Source organism: Dryas octopetala, chromosome 6 (genome assembly GCF_963921425.1).
Source record: "Dryas octopetala chromosome 6, drDryOcto1.1, whole genome shotgun sequence".
NCBI classification, from domain to species: domain Eukaryota; kingdom Viridiplantae; phylum Streptophyta; class Magnoliopsida; order Rosales; family Rosaceae; genus Dryas; species Dryas octopetala.
Genome location: NC_141371.1, coordinates 20810943 through 20828380, shown reverse-complemented (window position 1 = coordinate 20828380; position 17438 = coordinate 20810943). Strand labels below are relative to the sequence as shown.

At 36.8% G+C, this 17438-nt stretch overlaps 1 protein-coding gene and 2 long non-coding RNA genes across 4 annotated transcripts; all 3 read right to left on the bottom strand.

Moving 5' to 3' along the window:
* Nucleotides 1-1643: 1643 nt before the first annotated feature.
* On the bottom strand, nt 1644-5233 carry ATWHY2 (WHIRLY 2). 2 transcript variants are annotated; one of them, XM_086247702.1, is made up of 9 exons: nt 5086-5233; nt 4268-4388; nt 3517-3608; nt 3306-3403; nt 3115-3207; nt 2850-2944; nt 2551-2624; nt 2127-2215; nt 1644-2007 (listed from the first exon to the last, which is right to left on the bottom strand). In XM_086247702.1, the coding sequence occupies exons 2-9, from the start codon at nt 4300-4302 to the stop codon at nt 1894-1896; spliced, it is 690 nt and encodes a 229-aa protein (XP_086103828.1). In that variant the 5' UTR covers nt 4303-4388; nt 5086-5233; the 3' UTR covers nt 1644-1893. The 2 variants fall into 2 exon arrangements, with proteins under 2 accessions (XP_086103828.1, XP_086103827.1); XM_086247701.1 differs by lacking the exon at nt 5086-5233 and adding an exon at nt 4774-4917.
* An 8072-nt stretch (nt 5234-13305) lies between these two features.
* Nucleotides 13306-14542, bottom strand: LOC147283189 (uncharacterized). The gene is made up of 3 exons (XR_015123108.1): nt 14005-14542; nt 13866-13914; nt 13306-13778 (listed from the first exon to the last, which is right to left on the bottom strand). It is a non-coding gene; the product is annotated as an uncharacterized LOC147283189 (long non-coding RNA).
* A 274-nt stretch (nt 14543-14816) lies between these two features.
* Nucleotides 14817-16610, bottom strand: LOC147283188 (uncharacterized). Its single transcript, XR_015123129.1, has 3 exons — nt 16393-16610; nt 15636-15692; nt 14817-15160 (listed from the first exon to the last, which is right to left on the bottom strand). It is a non-coding gene; the product is annotated as an uncharacterized LOC147283188 (long non-coding RNA).
* Between the last annotated feature and the right edge of the window lie 828 nt (nt 16611-17438).

Genomic DNA, 17438 nt, shown 5'->3' with positions numbered 1-17438 from the left:
TCTCAAGGTCTCTGTTGTATTGTCTTTTGCTATCTCTGTGGTTCTTACATTCCTATGTGCGTTTTATATGGGAACTCATTTTGGAACAATGATGTTTTGATTTACTTATTTTGTAGACTTATATGAGTTTTACTTATAGTTTGATAATTCTTTTCCTGAGGTGTTGATTTAACTATTCCACCCTAGTGGGTTGATTAATATTTACTTTGATTACTATTTATTTTAATCTTATTCTTCTTCAAACATCTTGTTGTGTAATGAGTACTCTGATCCAACCCGATCCATTTAAATTACAAGATGCTCAACCTTCCCCGAGCGTCTTAGGGATTAACGTTGGTGGTTTGGTATTAATCTCTCGGGATACTCAAGGAAGGTGTTTCTGTCGCATACCCAAGATTAGGGGTGTGATACCGAGCGCTCGGGAGAAGAAGAAAATGGCACTACCGAGCGCTCGGCGATGGAAATCTGTGAAAAAAAATTGCGCTCTAGAGGACTATATATATATATATACACAAGCCCACTTCATATAGTATTTCAATGATTTGAATCGTAAAAAAATTAGATAAATCGAAAACCAAATATCAAACTTGATCAAATAAATAGACGAACAAAATATTTTCGATAAACACTTAAAATGGTAACCATTAATCAACAGTTAAATGATTTCTGATTAACTTAATTTTTTGTAAAGACGATCTTTCAGTGAAAAACAAGGAAATAGACAGTTATAATTATCAAAATACAATGCAAAGTAAATCCCACAAAAAATACCTTAATAAAAGGAGAAATTATTCTGTGTAACCGATACACCACCACATACTGTAACTAATTCAATGTGTCATAATATAAGTGAATGTTATTAATACTATACCTTACTAATATAAATATATCATCCAATAATATATTTCCACGTTGGATTGATTACACCACGTGGCGGTATATCAGATACACCTAATAATTTTTCTAATAAAAGAGGCCTATATGTATATTACTTGAAAATATATATATACAAGCTCCTTCTATTGAGGTATACCTCAACTTATTTATGTTGAGGTATATCCTGTTAGGGCTCACACGAGTCGTTTTGTGTCAATCCGAATCATTCATTTTTTATATCACCGTTGATAGATCATGTTTGCAAAAAATTAGTCAAATCAAAAATCATTTGCCTATCTAACTTTGTTCAAATAAATAGACGAACCAAATATTTTCGATAAAACCATCCATTTGTTTTATAAAAGTTAGATAAGTAAATAATTTCCAATTTAACTAATTTTTTACAAAGATGATCTATAAATGAAAATAATCCTTACGAACGATTCAAATTTACACAAAACGATTCGTGTGACCCCAACAAGATTATACCTCAACATAAATAAGTTAAAATATACCTTAATAAAAAAATACCTCGATATATATATATATATATATATATCATAAGTTGTTGCGTTCCCTTCCTACTCCTCACTTTTCATTTATATTTGAAAAAAAATTAAAGGGATGCAATGACATTTTTTTTTTTTTTTTTTGCTAAAAAAAATTCATTTGATTGAAGATAAATATTCAAATACCAAGGCCCAATAAACTAGGATTGGTTGAAAATGGACCAAGCGCAATCCTCAACCCAACCCACACTTAAGTCAAACCAAACAAAAAATGATCACTTCTGATTTCTGACTTCTGAGCATCTTAAGCCAAAAACTAGGATAAGATCAGCTGCTGCTCAGTCATGGTTACCAACTTTTCTGAGAGCAGCATCAAAAATTTCTACACCAGATCAGATAAGCCTTTGCCAAAGCTCAAAATCCACCATATACACCATAAGTACATTAAGCACACACTTTTGTAAGTCCAAGTTCCTTAAGCTTGATAAAGACAAGACAGAGGCAGACTTCATCTATCCCACTCATCCAACAGTTGTGGTTTCACCCTTGATTCATCCCCTTCTACGCCTCTTTGCATCTTATTCGTCAACCGATCCCAACCCATTATGTGGGGCAGCGCAAACTGCACAAGAAATATTATTTTATTAGATGCACGTGAAATAAATTAATAAAAACAAACATTATAATGCATATCCATCATTATTATTCCAGTAGTAGGGAAGTTTAAAGTTGTTGTCATACGCTGCAAGCAGTCTTCATCACAGCACATTCAGCAGTTGTGATAGGAACTGAGAAGTTCTCCCGTGTTTTTAGAAGGTTGTTGACAACAGCTGCCACCAAAAATAGGGAAGAAATTATATCAAATTTTGATAGAAATCCATAAATCTATAGCCACATGAGTACATGAATAAAAAACACAACTTTATTTGAGATGATCGTGGTTCAATTACTAAAAACAGATGGATATCATACACAAAGCGTCAAAGCGTCAAAACTTCGAATCATTCACTCAAATTTTAAAACAACACATGGGTAAACAGCAGCCTCAATTTTTTTTTTTTCCAAGCAAATGTAAATTCGGGCAGATAAATTGCTTACTCAAAACTTCACATGTATTTAAAAAAAAAAAAAAAAAAAAAGTTTTATGAGAAGACACAGTGCTTACTCAAAGAAATAAAATAGCCACTGCCATCCGCATGGGGCTTAATTGATAAGCTCTTCTTCACTTGACCAGCATTACTGTAAAATGAATGAATTGCTCATTAAAGCAAATTACTATCTATTTCCCCAAAATACTAAACATCTTTTAAGGGAGGAAAAAAAACAAGTCATGGTTTAACATAGAAACAATAAGATAATGGCATCTACAAATTGGTTTGATCAAAATGTGATTCTCTCAATGAGGTTAAAAGACAAAAGGCAGTTACATATGTTTCCACAAAAATAGCATGCAGAAAAACCAACCTTGACTTCATTGAGGGATCATGTAAAAATTCACAAGAATCTTTGGGACCCAAGCTTATCAGAGAGCCAATCTCTGTTGCCGATAAAGCAAACACCTAGAAACAAATGTCAATAAGATTACTAAAATACTAAGTCAAACAGAAGGACAAGAGAGAGAGAGAGAGAGAGAGAGAGAGAGAGTCCCTAATTAAGCTCTACAAATTATTTTGGGATGTACAAAATATGAAAATCTAAAAATGTAAATAGGAACCGCTATGGAAAGTACCTGTGTCTTCTCCCAGTCATACTTGCGCTCACCAATGGCAGGAGTGAACTTGAGCATCACAGAACCACGCCGATCAACTACAAGACTTCCAGACTATGCAATATATAAAGAGATGAATGAGGAGATATATCATTGGCATCCTTCAACAGATGAGCTTATGGAAATTATGAATGAAAAGAAAAAGTATGTACTTCCAATTTAGTGAATGTTGGGAGAACAGGAGCCAAAGAGACTGTAGCTTTGCCTTTGTAGATAGCAAAAGGAGCATATACTTTATCAGAAATACTTCCTGCAGGTTCAGGAACAAAAGGACAGAGATAAATAGGCAAATCTGAATCATTTGATCCATCAGGAAAAAAAGATGTAAGAGGTAAAACTTGAAAAATTGTATACACAAATTACCTTTAGCAGAAAAATTCTGCCTGGCAGTGGAAAATCTGGTGCTATGTGTAAGAGCATGCAACGATAAAGCATCTCTATTGGACAACTGGTTCCTTTTTCAACAAAGAAAATTAAAAAAAAGAAAAAAAGAAAAATAAGAGATATGTTGCATGAATTGGGTTTAGCAATTTTAGGATACTACTCCAAAATAGGGAAGCTGGTAGTCTAAACAGCAAAAAAATGGAAAAAATTTAGCCTTTCCGGCCATATGCTTGTTTGTTAATGCCAAATATGACCAATGAACAGTCAAGTAGGATTTAATTGAAATCAATCAAATGGCCCATTCATGTGTGTGTGTGTGTGTGTATCTCAATGCTAGATTAGGGTTTTAACCCATCCCTGTCTCGCACAAGAATATTCTAGTTCTTCCAATATTAACAAAATGAAACAGATTCTAATCCATTCACCACAAGGCACAAACATATACATTTTGGCAAAAAATTGCAGGTCAAAAGTTTTCAAAAACCTATACAGGATATTTATCTCAATTGCTAAAACAAAATCCATAGGTAAAGGAATCTTTTTCATTTCTTTGCAACCAGATACATAAAATTCACACTTACATTTCTCTTAATTCTTTGAGCTCAGTTTTCCCAACAAGATTTTTTTTTTTTTTTCGCCATATTTTCAGGGTTTGAGGAAAATAAGCAAATTGTTCATTGTCAGATTAAAAGGAAAAAGGAAAAAAGAAGAAAGACAATAGAGTTGGTACCTGGAGGAGGAGAAGAGGCGCAAAAGCTTCATCATCTTTGCTACAGCCAGGGATGGAGCGAGGATTTGAAATTGGGATGGGCTAAATCTCCAGCAACTAAGATTGAGCTTGAACCTGGCACCTGGAATAAGCAGGCAATCCCACATCAATCAAGTAATCATTAGACCATCGAATAATATTGTGCTTCTTTTAAGAAAATAAAAAAGAATCATAATGGGCTCTACTGCTCTCTATACAACTCCAATCACACGCAACTCTTCTTTTTTCTCAAGCATAATCGTACTGCTAGTTTCTCCACTCATCTCTTCTTTTTTCTCATATATTTTATTTTCTCTTCTCTTCTTTTTTCTCATATTTCATTGCTAATTAAGAAAAAATTGACCAAAAAAAGCAAATTGATCCGAAACACACTCTCCCAGCAGCCAGCTAAATACCCAAACACACTTACAAAAAGATTGGCAGTACAATCAACCAAAGAAGTGCTAAAGAAAGCGAAGTGATCTGACCTACGAAATGGGCATCTCCCATTCTCCATAATCAGCCCAAAATACAAATGGTTCTGAAAATGACACAACCCTAAATTGGTTTTTGTTTTTGTTAAGTCAAACCCCAAATTTAAACCTAGCTTAAACCCAAAATTTAATCTTACACTAAATCCCTAAATTCAGCTCCAAATTGGAAACGAGAAAGAAGGAAAGGTAGGCAGACTCGACAAAAGCTGCAAACTACGGTTCAGAAACCTCGTGCAATCTAAAGAAGACATAAATTAAACTTAAAAAAAAAAAAAAAAAAAAAAAAAAAAGGGAAAAGAGAACTACCAGCCAATGCCCAAAATGAAGATTGAAGAAGAATATAAGATGATTTGAATGCCTGGTTCACTCGTTGGACTTGGAGCCGGAGACTGAGAACTGAGAACTGAGAGTTGAGCGTGGGACAGAGTGAGAGTGACTGAGTGAGTCAGTGAAGGATCGCTGGTTATGTTGGGCTGTGGGCTGGCCTGGGCTGAGCTATTTAGCAACCTTTGGGCTGGGCTGACTGGACATTGTGCTATAAATCTGTCACATTCGAACACCTGGTGGGGATTCTTTATTGTGGCTGAAGCTTCTTAAGTTGTTATCCATTATAAAACAAAAATTTTTTTTACGCCCTTTAGAATCCGACCAACAGTTACTTTTTATTTAATATTTACAGTTATTAATTGAAAGTTGGTGATTTGTTTTATGTGAGAAGAATTTTTTCAATGTAACCTATATACTGTTACGTAGTGTAATCAATCGAACGTGTAAGGGTATTATTGGACGATATGTTTATATTAGTAAGGTATAGTATTAATAATATTCACTCATGTTATGACACATATACTAGTTACTTCACATAGCGGTATATCGGTTATATCGAAAAATCTCTCCTGTGTGGGATCCATATTCATTGTCAAGTAGATAGATATTGCACTTCCGGTCACAAACCCATTTTGTGATTGTATAATTGAAAATTTTAAGCATGCATCAATAATTCACCTATAGGGGTAGTGTTGAATGTTTTCTTAGAACAAAATAAACATCTATTTCATTCCAAGTATACTCGCAAGTGCACGAATCGCATTAGTAGCAAAGCGTACAAGCACGAGGTCGATCCCACAGGGAATGGTTAATACACAACAAATCAATTCAATTAATCAATAGAATAACTAACTGGGGGGTTTTAAGAGATGAAAACACACGCACACATCACCACACGCACACACCCTTTATTTTATCTTGCAATGTTAAGTTTTCAGTTTCAAATCAGATAAGCATGCAATAACCATCCAAGGCTAATGACAGTTAATTTGAACACAACATATTAAAGTTTGACTGCTAAAAAGGTTTGGCTAGTTACTTTCTCGCAATTGTTCTCCTAATGCATAAACTAAGAGCTTCTTGGGCCTTCCTTAGCCAGTTAACCTACATGTTCCCTAGTTCAAGCTAAGGCAGCTGTTACCCATGCAGGAGTCATTAAGTTTTGTGAGAACGTCAAACATGCACAACATATAAGCTTTGACTATTTCCTTATAGAGGTCGCCCAACCCCACTACCAAGAATAATCCCTTATTCCCTTGTTACTTGTGGTTTAGTGTCTTTGACTATTTCACAGCTAAACCTAACAAATAAACTAGATGCAATTACCCTAAGGTGGCCAGTCAAAGGATGCAAATAACTAGTGACGGGTTCTAATAGATAGTGGAAATTTAATACATGCAAACATCAAACTAACAGACCAAGAGACGGATAAACGATTTGTTAAAGCATGCAAATCCAATAATCAACCTACAACTAACATGCAAGATAGAATAAATAAACTTACATAATTAAAATAGAAAAGAAAATCAGAATAATATAAATAAATTCCCAATCCATGTTGGAAAGCAAACTAATTAAACAAAACAATTAAAAACTAGAATCAAACAAAAGAAATAAGAATTCCAAAACAAAAATAAAAGAACATCCCTAGAGAGTGGCAGCAGCGGCGGCACAAGGTGGCAGCAGCGGCACAAGGTGGCAGCAGCTCGACTTCTTCCTCCTCCTTCGGTTCAGCAGAAAAATAAAGAAAGAGAGATGATGGTGGCTGCGATAAGGGAAGAGAAATAATGGGGGCTGCTAGGGTTCCTAGGGTGCGTGAGAAAAGAAAGAGAAAGAAAGGAGGCTAGGGTATTGGCGGCTACAAAAGAGAGAGAGAGAACAGCTAGGGTTTCTGAAATTTTAGAGAGGAGCCCCCTCTCTTTGAGCTATAAAGATATATTTATAGAGGAGAGTGGGGCTGAGATTTCTCTTTCTCTTCAATGTAGGATAAGTGCATTCCTTGCACACCAAGACTTATAATTTTCGTCCAAGCATGGGCCTTGGGCTGATTTGGGCTCTTTTTGGGCGTAACTCCCTTTTCAGCTCGCGGAACTGCTGCGCTACCTCCACTAAAATGACCATATCTTGAGCTAGAAAACTCGGAATCGAAATCCGTAAAATTCCCTGCGAAGCTAACATCCGTATCTTTCCAATCATATATGGCATGCTACCTGATTCGTTCTGGAGAATTACAGAATTGCTGTCGAAATTGGTGCTCTATTTTCCAGGGTTTTGACTTCTTTTTCAACTAGGATTCCTTGGGCTTTCTCTTTGTAGGCGTGATGGGCTAGGGTTTCCTTTAAAAGAACATGGGCTGGCTGCAACAAGCAAGTGGCGTGATGGACTTTAGGGATGCATGGCTTGCATGGCTTGGGCTCTACAATTGGCGCATGGCTTGCATGGCATGCGCATGCATGCATGGGCTGCCACCTCACCATTCTTGTGGATTTCGACTTCACCTAGGCCCAAAGCCCAATTGACTTACCCTTGACCATTGACTTTGACTTCCAATTTTACCCTTCTATCCCTCTTGGATTCGAATTCATTCCTCCATCTGATTCCATGGATGTCCACCACCTTCTAGAAGCTTCTGGAACCTTGACTTGATTGAGTTGACTTTGACCATCCTTTCCTAGTCCAACTAGGATTTCTTGTAAATGAAAGATTCCTTATCCATTTTGCCTTCTCGTAATGACCATATTGCCCTTGGAGTCTTCTAGTGTCATTAGGACTCCTTTCCCTAGTAGGGTTAGGTTTCCTAGTTCAACCAGGAATTTCTGTTCCAATCAGGATTTCTCATTTCTGGCTCGACAATGATGGTTCTGGACTTGATGTTTCCTAGTGTGACTAGGAATCCTCATTTGATTAGGATTTCAGCTCTTTTCCTGGTTTGACCAGGAATTGACCCATTTTCCTAGTTTGACCAGGAAATGTCCCAAAATGGCTCCATTTGCTCATATTTCCTATTTATGCTTCATTCGACCTAAAAACATAAAAACAAGACAACAGACACAAAAAGATCGAGTTCTAACACTCTAGGTTAGGGAGTTAGTATCATAAAATAGCGTAAAATGAACACTCATCACACCCCCAAACTTAGACTTTGCTAGTCCTCGAGCAAAGAAAATAAAGAAAAAGACTCAAAGACTCAAAAACAAACTAACTTTCCCAACAACTGACATCATGAGAATGACCAACAATAACATAGTAGAGCAAGACGTATATAACATTTATTCTTCAAATTCTAATACTGCTTCAAATAACATACCTTACTCCTCCATTGTGCATATAGGTCATTCTCTTCATAACCCAAGTGTTGGACAAGCAAGAAATAAATCAACATATACAAAATAGATTCAACTCCAATCCTCACCAAGGCATACCCTCAACAATAAAGCACTCAAGAATTGGGTTGAATTGTGCACTCAAAGGATATGTGAGAGAAGTTATGTAATCAAAGAGAAGTATCTCACATATTAGCATGAAAGATAGGCACATTTGAAAGGAAATAAGATCTCAAGGAAGGAAAAATCAAAATACTTGAAATAAAATCAATAACCATAAGCTTCCTTCCGTCCTAGACTCCACATTAAGAACTGCACTTCTCTTAAAATCAATTAGGGCTTCATAGGGGTTATAATGAAGGCTTAGGGTAAGGTATGATATTGAAATGAAAGGGATAAACAAAGGGCTATAAACTATGGAATTACAAGAACAATAGAACATTCTGAGGCATACCTTGCTTCTTTGCACATCATAGCTTGAACTTGAACACTTTTGTCCACTTCTTCTTTTGAAACCGTCCCTACGATTTCTTTCTCTTTTTTTTTTTTTTTTTTCCCAGGGCACGGCATATACAATTAAGCACATTTCATTTTCTTCTCCTTCAAGCTAATCATAATCATTTATTTACAACCTCAATCTTAATTAATGCAAAACCATAGTTAAGGGTAAACGGGGTAAAAGGGGTATAGCACCCCCAAACTTAGGGTTTGGGTATATAGTATGGGTAAACAAAGAAAAAGCTATAAGGCTCAAAATGGTTAACTAGGGATAAAACACATAAGGGTTGGCTTTTTAGGCTATAGGTAAAACAAACATGGCCTAAAATCATCTTCTAAGATTCATGTAGTTATAAACATGCTTTGCCTAGAATAAGAAAGAAGTTCTAGTTTATTGATTCAAAAATATATACATTTCAAGCATTTGATCAAAAACAATGAGATCATACAACGACTTAAATAACGAGAAAAGAATAGAGTCATGTACAACACTCGCGAAATGAAGGACAAGGATCAAAACTTCACATGGGTCACATAAGTCTACTCTAAGATGCATATGAATCACTAAATCATGCAAATCACAACTCAAGTTCATGCAAATCACAACTCAAGTTCATGAAAATAAGGCCCAATCACATAGAATCATAAAATAGGTTATGGAACAATATTAGAAAAAGAAAAATACATATCATAGACACGATGCTAAACATGCTTCTCAAAAGTCATAAACAATCAATCAACTTGTTGGGGACTCAAAAACTAACCAAAACACACAAAAGACTCAAATCACTTTAAAAACAATGTTGCAACAAGGTTCTAAAGATTCAATTCCATCATTAGGGTAGAATGAATTTTAGAAAATTGCATTTTGATGTGGGATTTGACTTCCTAAGTTTAAAAACAAAAGAAACAAAATCTTTTTTTTTTTATTTTTAAAATTCCCTAGAGGACCGGACCTCTAAACCCAAAACGAATTTTTTTTTTTTTTTTTTCAAAGTTTAAAAACAAAAAACCTAATAAACAAGCTACGACACCATTGCTTTCCCCCCAAACTTAAATGATGCATTGCCCTCAATGTATACAAATTAAATGCATGAATGCCCAAAATAAGCAATAGGGAAATTGCAACCAAATAAACACACAAATGAAATAAGATGGTCAAATGAAGCAAGAATAGAGGAATTGTTTACTTGTGGATGCAAGTTGGACACTCCAAGTGTAGGTGCGGCCTCCTTGGTCTCTATTGATCTCTTGGATTCTTGAAAAAGCTTGGGTTGCCTCCCAATCAGCGCTTGATTTACTGTCTTTCAGCCTGACATTGCCATTCCTCTACTTGTGTCTTCTCTTTCTTGTTCTCCCATTGTTGCTCTAGGCATCTACAAAAGCAAACACCAAATCAGTAGAGAATATGCATGTAAAGTCATGGCATTTATTCAAACTAAAAACTAACCAAAAACAAATCTAACTAATATATCCTAATTCTAATGATTAATCAAATCAATTCATTGATATTAGACATCATTCCCCGGCAACGGCGCCAAAAACTTGTTGAATGTTTTCTTAGAACAAAATAAACATCTATTTCATTCCAAGTATACTCGCAAGTGCACGAATCGCATTAGTAGCAAAGCGTACAAGCACGAGGTCGATCCCACAGGGAATGGTTAATACACAACAAATCAATTCAATTAATCAATAGAATAACTAACTGGGGGGTTTTAAGAGATGAAAACACACGCACACACCCTTTATTTTATCTTGCAATGTTAAGTTTTCAGTTTCAAATCAGATAAGCATGCAATAACCATCCAAGGCTAATGACAGTTAATTTGAACACAACATATTAAAGTTTGACTGCTAAAAAGGTTTGGCTAGTTACTTTCTCGCAATTGTTCTCCTAATGCATAAACTAAGAGCTTCTTGGGCCTTCCTTAGCCAGTTAACCTACATGTTCCCTAGTTCAAGCTAAGGCAGCTGTTACCCATGCAGGAGTCATTAAGTTTTGTGAGAACGTCAAACATGCACAACATATAAGCTTTGACTATTTCCTTATAGAGGTCGCCCAACCCCACTACCAAGAATAATAATCCCTTATTCCCTTGTTACTTGTGGTTTAGTGTCTTTGACTATTTCACAGCTAAACCTAACAAATAAACTAGATGCAATTACCCTAAGGTGGCCAGTCAAAGGATGCAAACAACTAGTGACGGGTTCTAATAGATAGTGGAAATTTAATACATGCAAACATCAAACTAACAGACCAAGAGACGGATAAACGATTTGTTAAAGCATGCAAATCCAATAATCAACCTACAACTAACATGCAAGATAGAATAAATAAACTTACATAATTAAAATAGAAAAGAAAATCAGAATAATATAAATAAATTCCCAATCCATGTTGGAAAGCAAACTAATTAAACAAAACAATTAAAAACTAGAATCAAACAAAAGAAATAAGAATTCCAAAACAAAAATAAAAGAACATCCCTAGAGAGTGGCAGCAGCGGCGGCACAAGGTGGCAGCAGCTCGACTTCTTCCTCCTCCTTCGGTTCAGCAGAAAAATAAAGAAAGAGAGATGATGGTGGCTGCGACAAGGGAAGAGAAATAATGGGGGCTGCTAGGGTTCCTAGGGTGCGTGAGAAAAGAAAGAGAAAGAAAGGAGGCTAGGGTATTGGCGGCTACAAAAGAGAGAGAGAGAACAGCTAGGGTTTCTGAAATTTTAGAGAGGAGCCCCCTCTCTTTGAGCTATAAAGATATATTTATAGAGGAGAGTGGGGCTGAGATTTCTCTTTCTCTTCAATGTGGGATAAGTGCATTCCTTGCACACCAAGACTTATAATTTTCGTCCAAGCATGGGCCTTGGGCTGATTTGGGCTCTTTTTGGGCGTAACTCCCTTTTCAGCTCGCGGAACTGCTGCGCTACCTCCACTAAAATGACCATATCTTGAGCTAGAAAACTCGGAATCGAAATCCGTAAAATTCCCTGCGAAGCTAACATCCGTATCTTTCCAATCATATATGGCATGCTACCTGATTCGTTCTGGAGAATTACAGAATTGCTGTCGAAATTGGTGCTCTATTTTCCAGGGTTTTGACTTCTTTTTCAGCTAGGATTCCTTGGGCTTTCTCTTTGTAGGCGTGATGGGCTAGGGTTTCCTTTAAAAGAACATGGGCTGGCTGCAACAAGCAAGTGGCGTGATGGACTTTAGGGATGCATGGCTTGCATGGCTTGGGCTCTACAATTGGCGCATGGCTTGCATGGCATGCGCATGCATGCATGGGCTGCCACCTCACCATTCTTGTGGATTTCGACTTCACCTAGGCCCAAAGCCCAATTGACTTACCCTTGACCATTGACTTTGACTTCCAATTTTACCCTTCTATCCCTCTTGGATTCGAATTCATTCCTCCATCTGATTCCATGGATGTCCACCACCTTCTAGAAGCTTCTGGAACCTTGACTTGATTGAGTTGACTTTGACCATCCTTTCCTAGTCCAACTAGGATTTCTTGTAAATGAAAGATTCCTTATCCATTTTGCCTTCTCGTAATGACCATATTGCCCTTGGAGTCTTCTAGTGTCATTAGGACTCCTTTCCCTAGTAGGGTTAGGTTTCCTAGTTCAACCAGGAATTCCTGTTCCAATCAGGATTTCTCATTTCTGGCTTGACAATGATGGTTCTGGACTTGATGTTTCCTAGTGTGACTAGGAATCCTCATTTGATTAGGATTTCAGCTCTTTTCCTGGTTTGACCAGGAATTGACCCATTTTCCTAGTTTGACCAGGAAATGTCCCAAAATGGCTCCATTTGCTCATATTTCCTATTTATGCTTCATTCGACCTAAAAACATAAAAACAAGACAACAGACATAAAAAGATCGAGTTCTAACACTCTAGGTTAGGGAGTTAGTATCATAAAATAGCGTAAAATGAACACTCATCAGGTAGGTTCGGTTTGGTTTGGCTCGATTTGAGGGCTGAACTGCAAACCAAACTGAATACAAAGAATTGGTTCGGTTCAGTTCCACCAGGGGTGGGTTTGAACTGGTAATCGAACCGAAAAGCCCAAACCAGAAGACCGAACTGCACCCCTCCAGTTAACCTCCAGCGCAATCGTGACAGAGACTAGAAGACCGGTGGCCGGTCAACCAAAGAACCCCGTCGGCTCAGCTTAATCATGGGCCTAGATCGAGCATATGCTAGGCCACGTTTTGGGCCATTTTTGGGCCTTTACTCCATTTACTCAACCAAATTTTACTAACAAATGGGCCACATTTAAGACATCTGATTTTGTAATTCAAGGGCCTATAATCATAAATTCATAATAATCTTAATCTATGTGAAAAGATGACATATATTTATATCACTTCATGTTCAAAACTTCAAATGTCCTATAATACTACAGAAACCAAATATGCCAACTTCCATGTTTTTTGCTAACTCCTATAAAGACCAAATTAACAAGCAGCAGACCAGCTTATAGAATTACAAACCAATTAAAAAATAAACAAGAAAAAAACTGCAGACTAGCTCCAACTCCAAAACCAAATTATTAATTGATTTACAAACCAAAAACCAAATTACCAATTCAATTACAAACCAACAAACTGCAGACTAGGCTGACCAGCTCCAAAAAACTACAGACCAACTTGAATTGCTTAATAAAAAAATTGCAGACTAGCTTAATAAAAACCTTTTCAGCATTCTTCAAAACCTTTGTAGCAGAAATGTCAAACCTTTTCAGCATTCTTCAAAACCTTTGTAGCCTAAATGTCAAACCTTTGCAACATCCTTCAAATTCCAAACATATTCACAACCTTTGCAGCATCATTCATAACGGGAAGGTCTAAATCAAAGTATAATTAAATAATTAATAAACAGATAACTTACTTGGACAGTTAAGCAAAATAACTATGTTAGCAAGATAACTTACTTGGACAGAAATTAAGTTGTAGTTGTAGACATTTGTTAGGTATCCACCACTTCAAAATATTAAAGAGAACAATTACTTAGACAATCAGGCAGCACACAAAGGCAAGAAAAAAAAATGCAGCAAGCAATCAAGCACTTACTTCTTTCAATTTCTTCAAGTTCTTTGTAGAATTCAACTTCATCATCAATTGGCTCCTTGTAGAAATTGAATTCTTCTGCTCTAAGCCAATCACTAGTACACACTAATGTCTCTACTATTTTTGGGGTTAAAGAAACTCTAAAAGGATCTACAATCTTCCTTCCCAAGCTAAATGCATTCTCACTAGCTGACAGGACCGCCCCTGAATTCCACCTTGAAACCCGAAGAGGTCGTGTGGGATCCAAAATCAAGGAAAATCCTACCGAAAATTCGGCAGAACTTCCCCTGAAAATGGACTAACCCAAAAATTTCAAGACTTGTTAAAACACTTCTAAAACATTAACCACCTCTACCACAACCAAAAAGGGTCTCAGACCCAACAATTTCAAATAAAAACCAACTTGAAATTTAAGAGTGGTTATCAGAGCCACTATTCTATTACAAGAAATTTTTACAAAAGTAAAATGGCGCCTACAGGGTCCGAGTAGGGAGATGGACGTAAAATGCCTTGACATGATTGGCTCGACCTCCACCGAAACTACTACCTGGGGGGGCAATTTAAGACAAAACAAGATAAACTGTGAGATAAACTTAGTGAGTGGACAGTTTAATGAAAATGAAACCAAAGGTTAAATATCTTTTCAGAAAACCCTTCATAACCACATTTAACTCTAAGACCTCACGTCGCTCTTTGAAATCCCCCAGTTTTAAAACTATTTACAAGCTTTAAGAGTGTTATAAATGAATGTAACTCAAGGAAAAGATAAATCAAAACACATCTCTCAGGGGCCAACCATCTAAAATAACAAAGTCATAATAATAATAATAAAATCAAAAATCTTTATAAAACTCGAAAGGTATTTCTCACTTAAAATCCATATTTGAACTCTTGAAGAATACAATTTTATTTCCACCATGCTCATACCCTGAATAACATGGCCATACACTTGTGCGGAATTCCTGCATCGCACAGGCATGCAATATCCTGGCCATACACACGTGCAGAGTAAAATCCATACGCGTGCAGGCAATATCCTAGCTGTACGTGCACGCAGAGTAGCCCCCAAAGGGCGAAGCATCCCGACACACGGCCCAAAGCTTATATGTGTGTTGTGATGGGTTCCAAAGACCTATCCAATCTAATAACCTGGAGAGTACTGCAAGGGTGGTTTGAAAACCATTTTTCCATAACCCAAATATATCATTTTCCACGGTTAGAAAATATCTTTATCGTTCCCATAAACTTTAAATCCTCAATCCACAATGCATAAGCACAACTAGTAAAATAGTCCTTAATAAATCTCAGTCGAAACACATAAAACTCATCAAATCTTTGACCAGAGGCTAAAATATGAAATAATCCATACGTATAAAAATAAGAAACTAGTTTCCTTTCAAACGTCCAACAATAAAACTTATTCGAAATAACATTTGAAATCCAACATTTAATACCAATGATCAAATCCCAAGATAAATTTCTAAAATATTAAGTGTGAAATGATTAATGAAATTTTCATGAATTCTTTAGAAAACCAAAAGCCCATTCAAACTTCTATTTTACAACTAAAATTTATATAACCAAAATAAATCATGAATTTCATAAATCATTTAAAGAGACAAGAGTCTACTCACAGAGATAGCCCTAGCTTCGATCATTCGTTGGATCGTCACGAGCCACGGTCGTCTCGCCTATAAAATAAACAACAAAACCATAGATTAGTCTCGGTTCTACCACATTTAAAGGGTGTGTGTGTGGAGCCTAACGTCACATTCAACTTCCGTTCCTACATGATGGTTTACGATCTATGCGAATTGACCAACAACACTTCCACAACCACCCCTAAAGTTTTCCGGCTCAACCTAACCACAATCACTATAACTAATATCGATAACCCACTCAACAAATTGTCATAAGTACTCTAAAATTATAGAATATCAGTGGGAGTTTGAAATCACAAGGGTTGCTGCCCAAGGTGGCTGTTTCAAGCCTAAAATTTACCAAATATAGAAAATTTCTCAATCTTCATATACGTTCATATCTAACATCAAATTTTGGGTTTCCTACACAAGAGATTGTCCAAAACCAGTCCAAAAATACCCTGAGACTTGGCCAAACCCCAACTGACCCAGAATGGTTTCCAACCTCACCAATCCAACCACACAAAACTTAATTTTCTATAAATTTAGTCAAATTTTGGGTTCTAAATGACAAATGAGTATCTTAAAGGTGTAATTCGTCTAAGAAAACAACATAACCACCCAAAATCTGGAAATTACAGAGGAACCCAAAATGACTATAAATTTCAGAAATTTCAAATTCCAATTACTCGAAACTAATCAACCTAAGTTTAAGGAAATGAAAGCTCAATGGAAAGAGAAGAAATCTCACCAAAAATAGGGATGAAATGAGCTGGGATTTGGCCGGAATCCGGCGAGACAGAGAGGTGTCTCTAGCATCGTTACTGTGCGCGTGGGGCTGGGCTGACTGGAGGAGGGCCGGGCTGAGCTGGTTGGCCAAAGGGGGAGGTCGCCGGTGGTCGGGGTCGGCGAGAGGTGGTTGGTGATGGTGGCTGTGGTGGGTATGTGCGCACGCAGAAGGAGGAGAGAGAAAGATGTGTGGGAGAGAGAGAGAGAGAGAGAGAGAGAGAGAGATAGAGAGAGAGAGAGGGTGGTCGACACCTGGGGGGGTCATGTCGGTGAGGGGTGGTCGACGGTGATCTGGGTTGTGGGCGCAGGGGAAAGGTGCGGGAGAAAAAGGGAAAGATGAAGAGAGTGTGGTTGCAGGGAGATGAGTGAAAATAAGAGAGAGAGGGAAGTTTGTAGAAACTTCTGGAGAGAGGAGAGAGAGAGAGAGTGAGGAAAATCTGATTTTTGGGTATTTAAAACCCACTTTTATAAATTTACAATATTGCCCCTCACTTCACATGTCCGTAACTTTCAAACCGTAACTCCAAATGATGCGTGCTACGTGTTTATGAACTCGTGGACTCGGGACCTTCCCAACAAGCCCACTAATTTTAAAAGTCAACTTTTGGGTCAAGCCCAATTTAAAACATAAACTAAGAATTAAATCAAAACCCTTTTTATTTTCTAAATAAATCCCAAAAATCTGTAAAACACTTTTCAAGTAAACCTTTTTTAAAAAAATACGGGCTTCACAATTCAACATCCTTTAAAAAACCTCTTAAAACCCTAGTTAAAAAAATATTTAAATTTCTAGTGGAATTTGTTCGGGTCATTACACTAGTCATTGTTGAGCTTGGGATGAAGATGAGATCCTTGGCAACCTTTGAGAGGATTGGGTACCATGATTGGTTAATCTTCCACCAGTCTAAGATATCAAAACCCACCCATTCTAGTTTTTCAAATGGATCATTTAGATACTTTTCCACTTTATTGGATATCTTAGTACTCTATTCCTCCAATCTTTGTCTT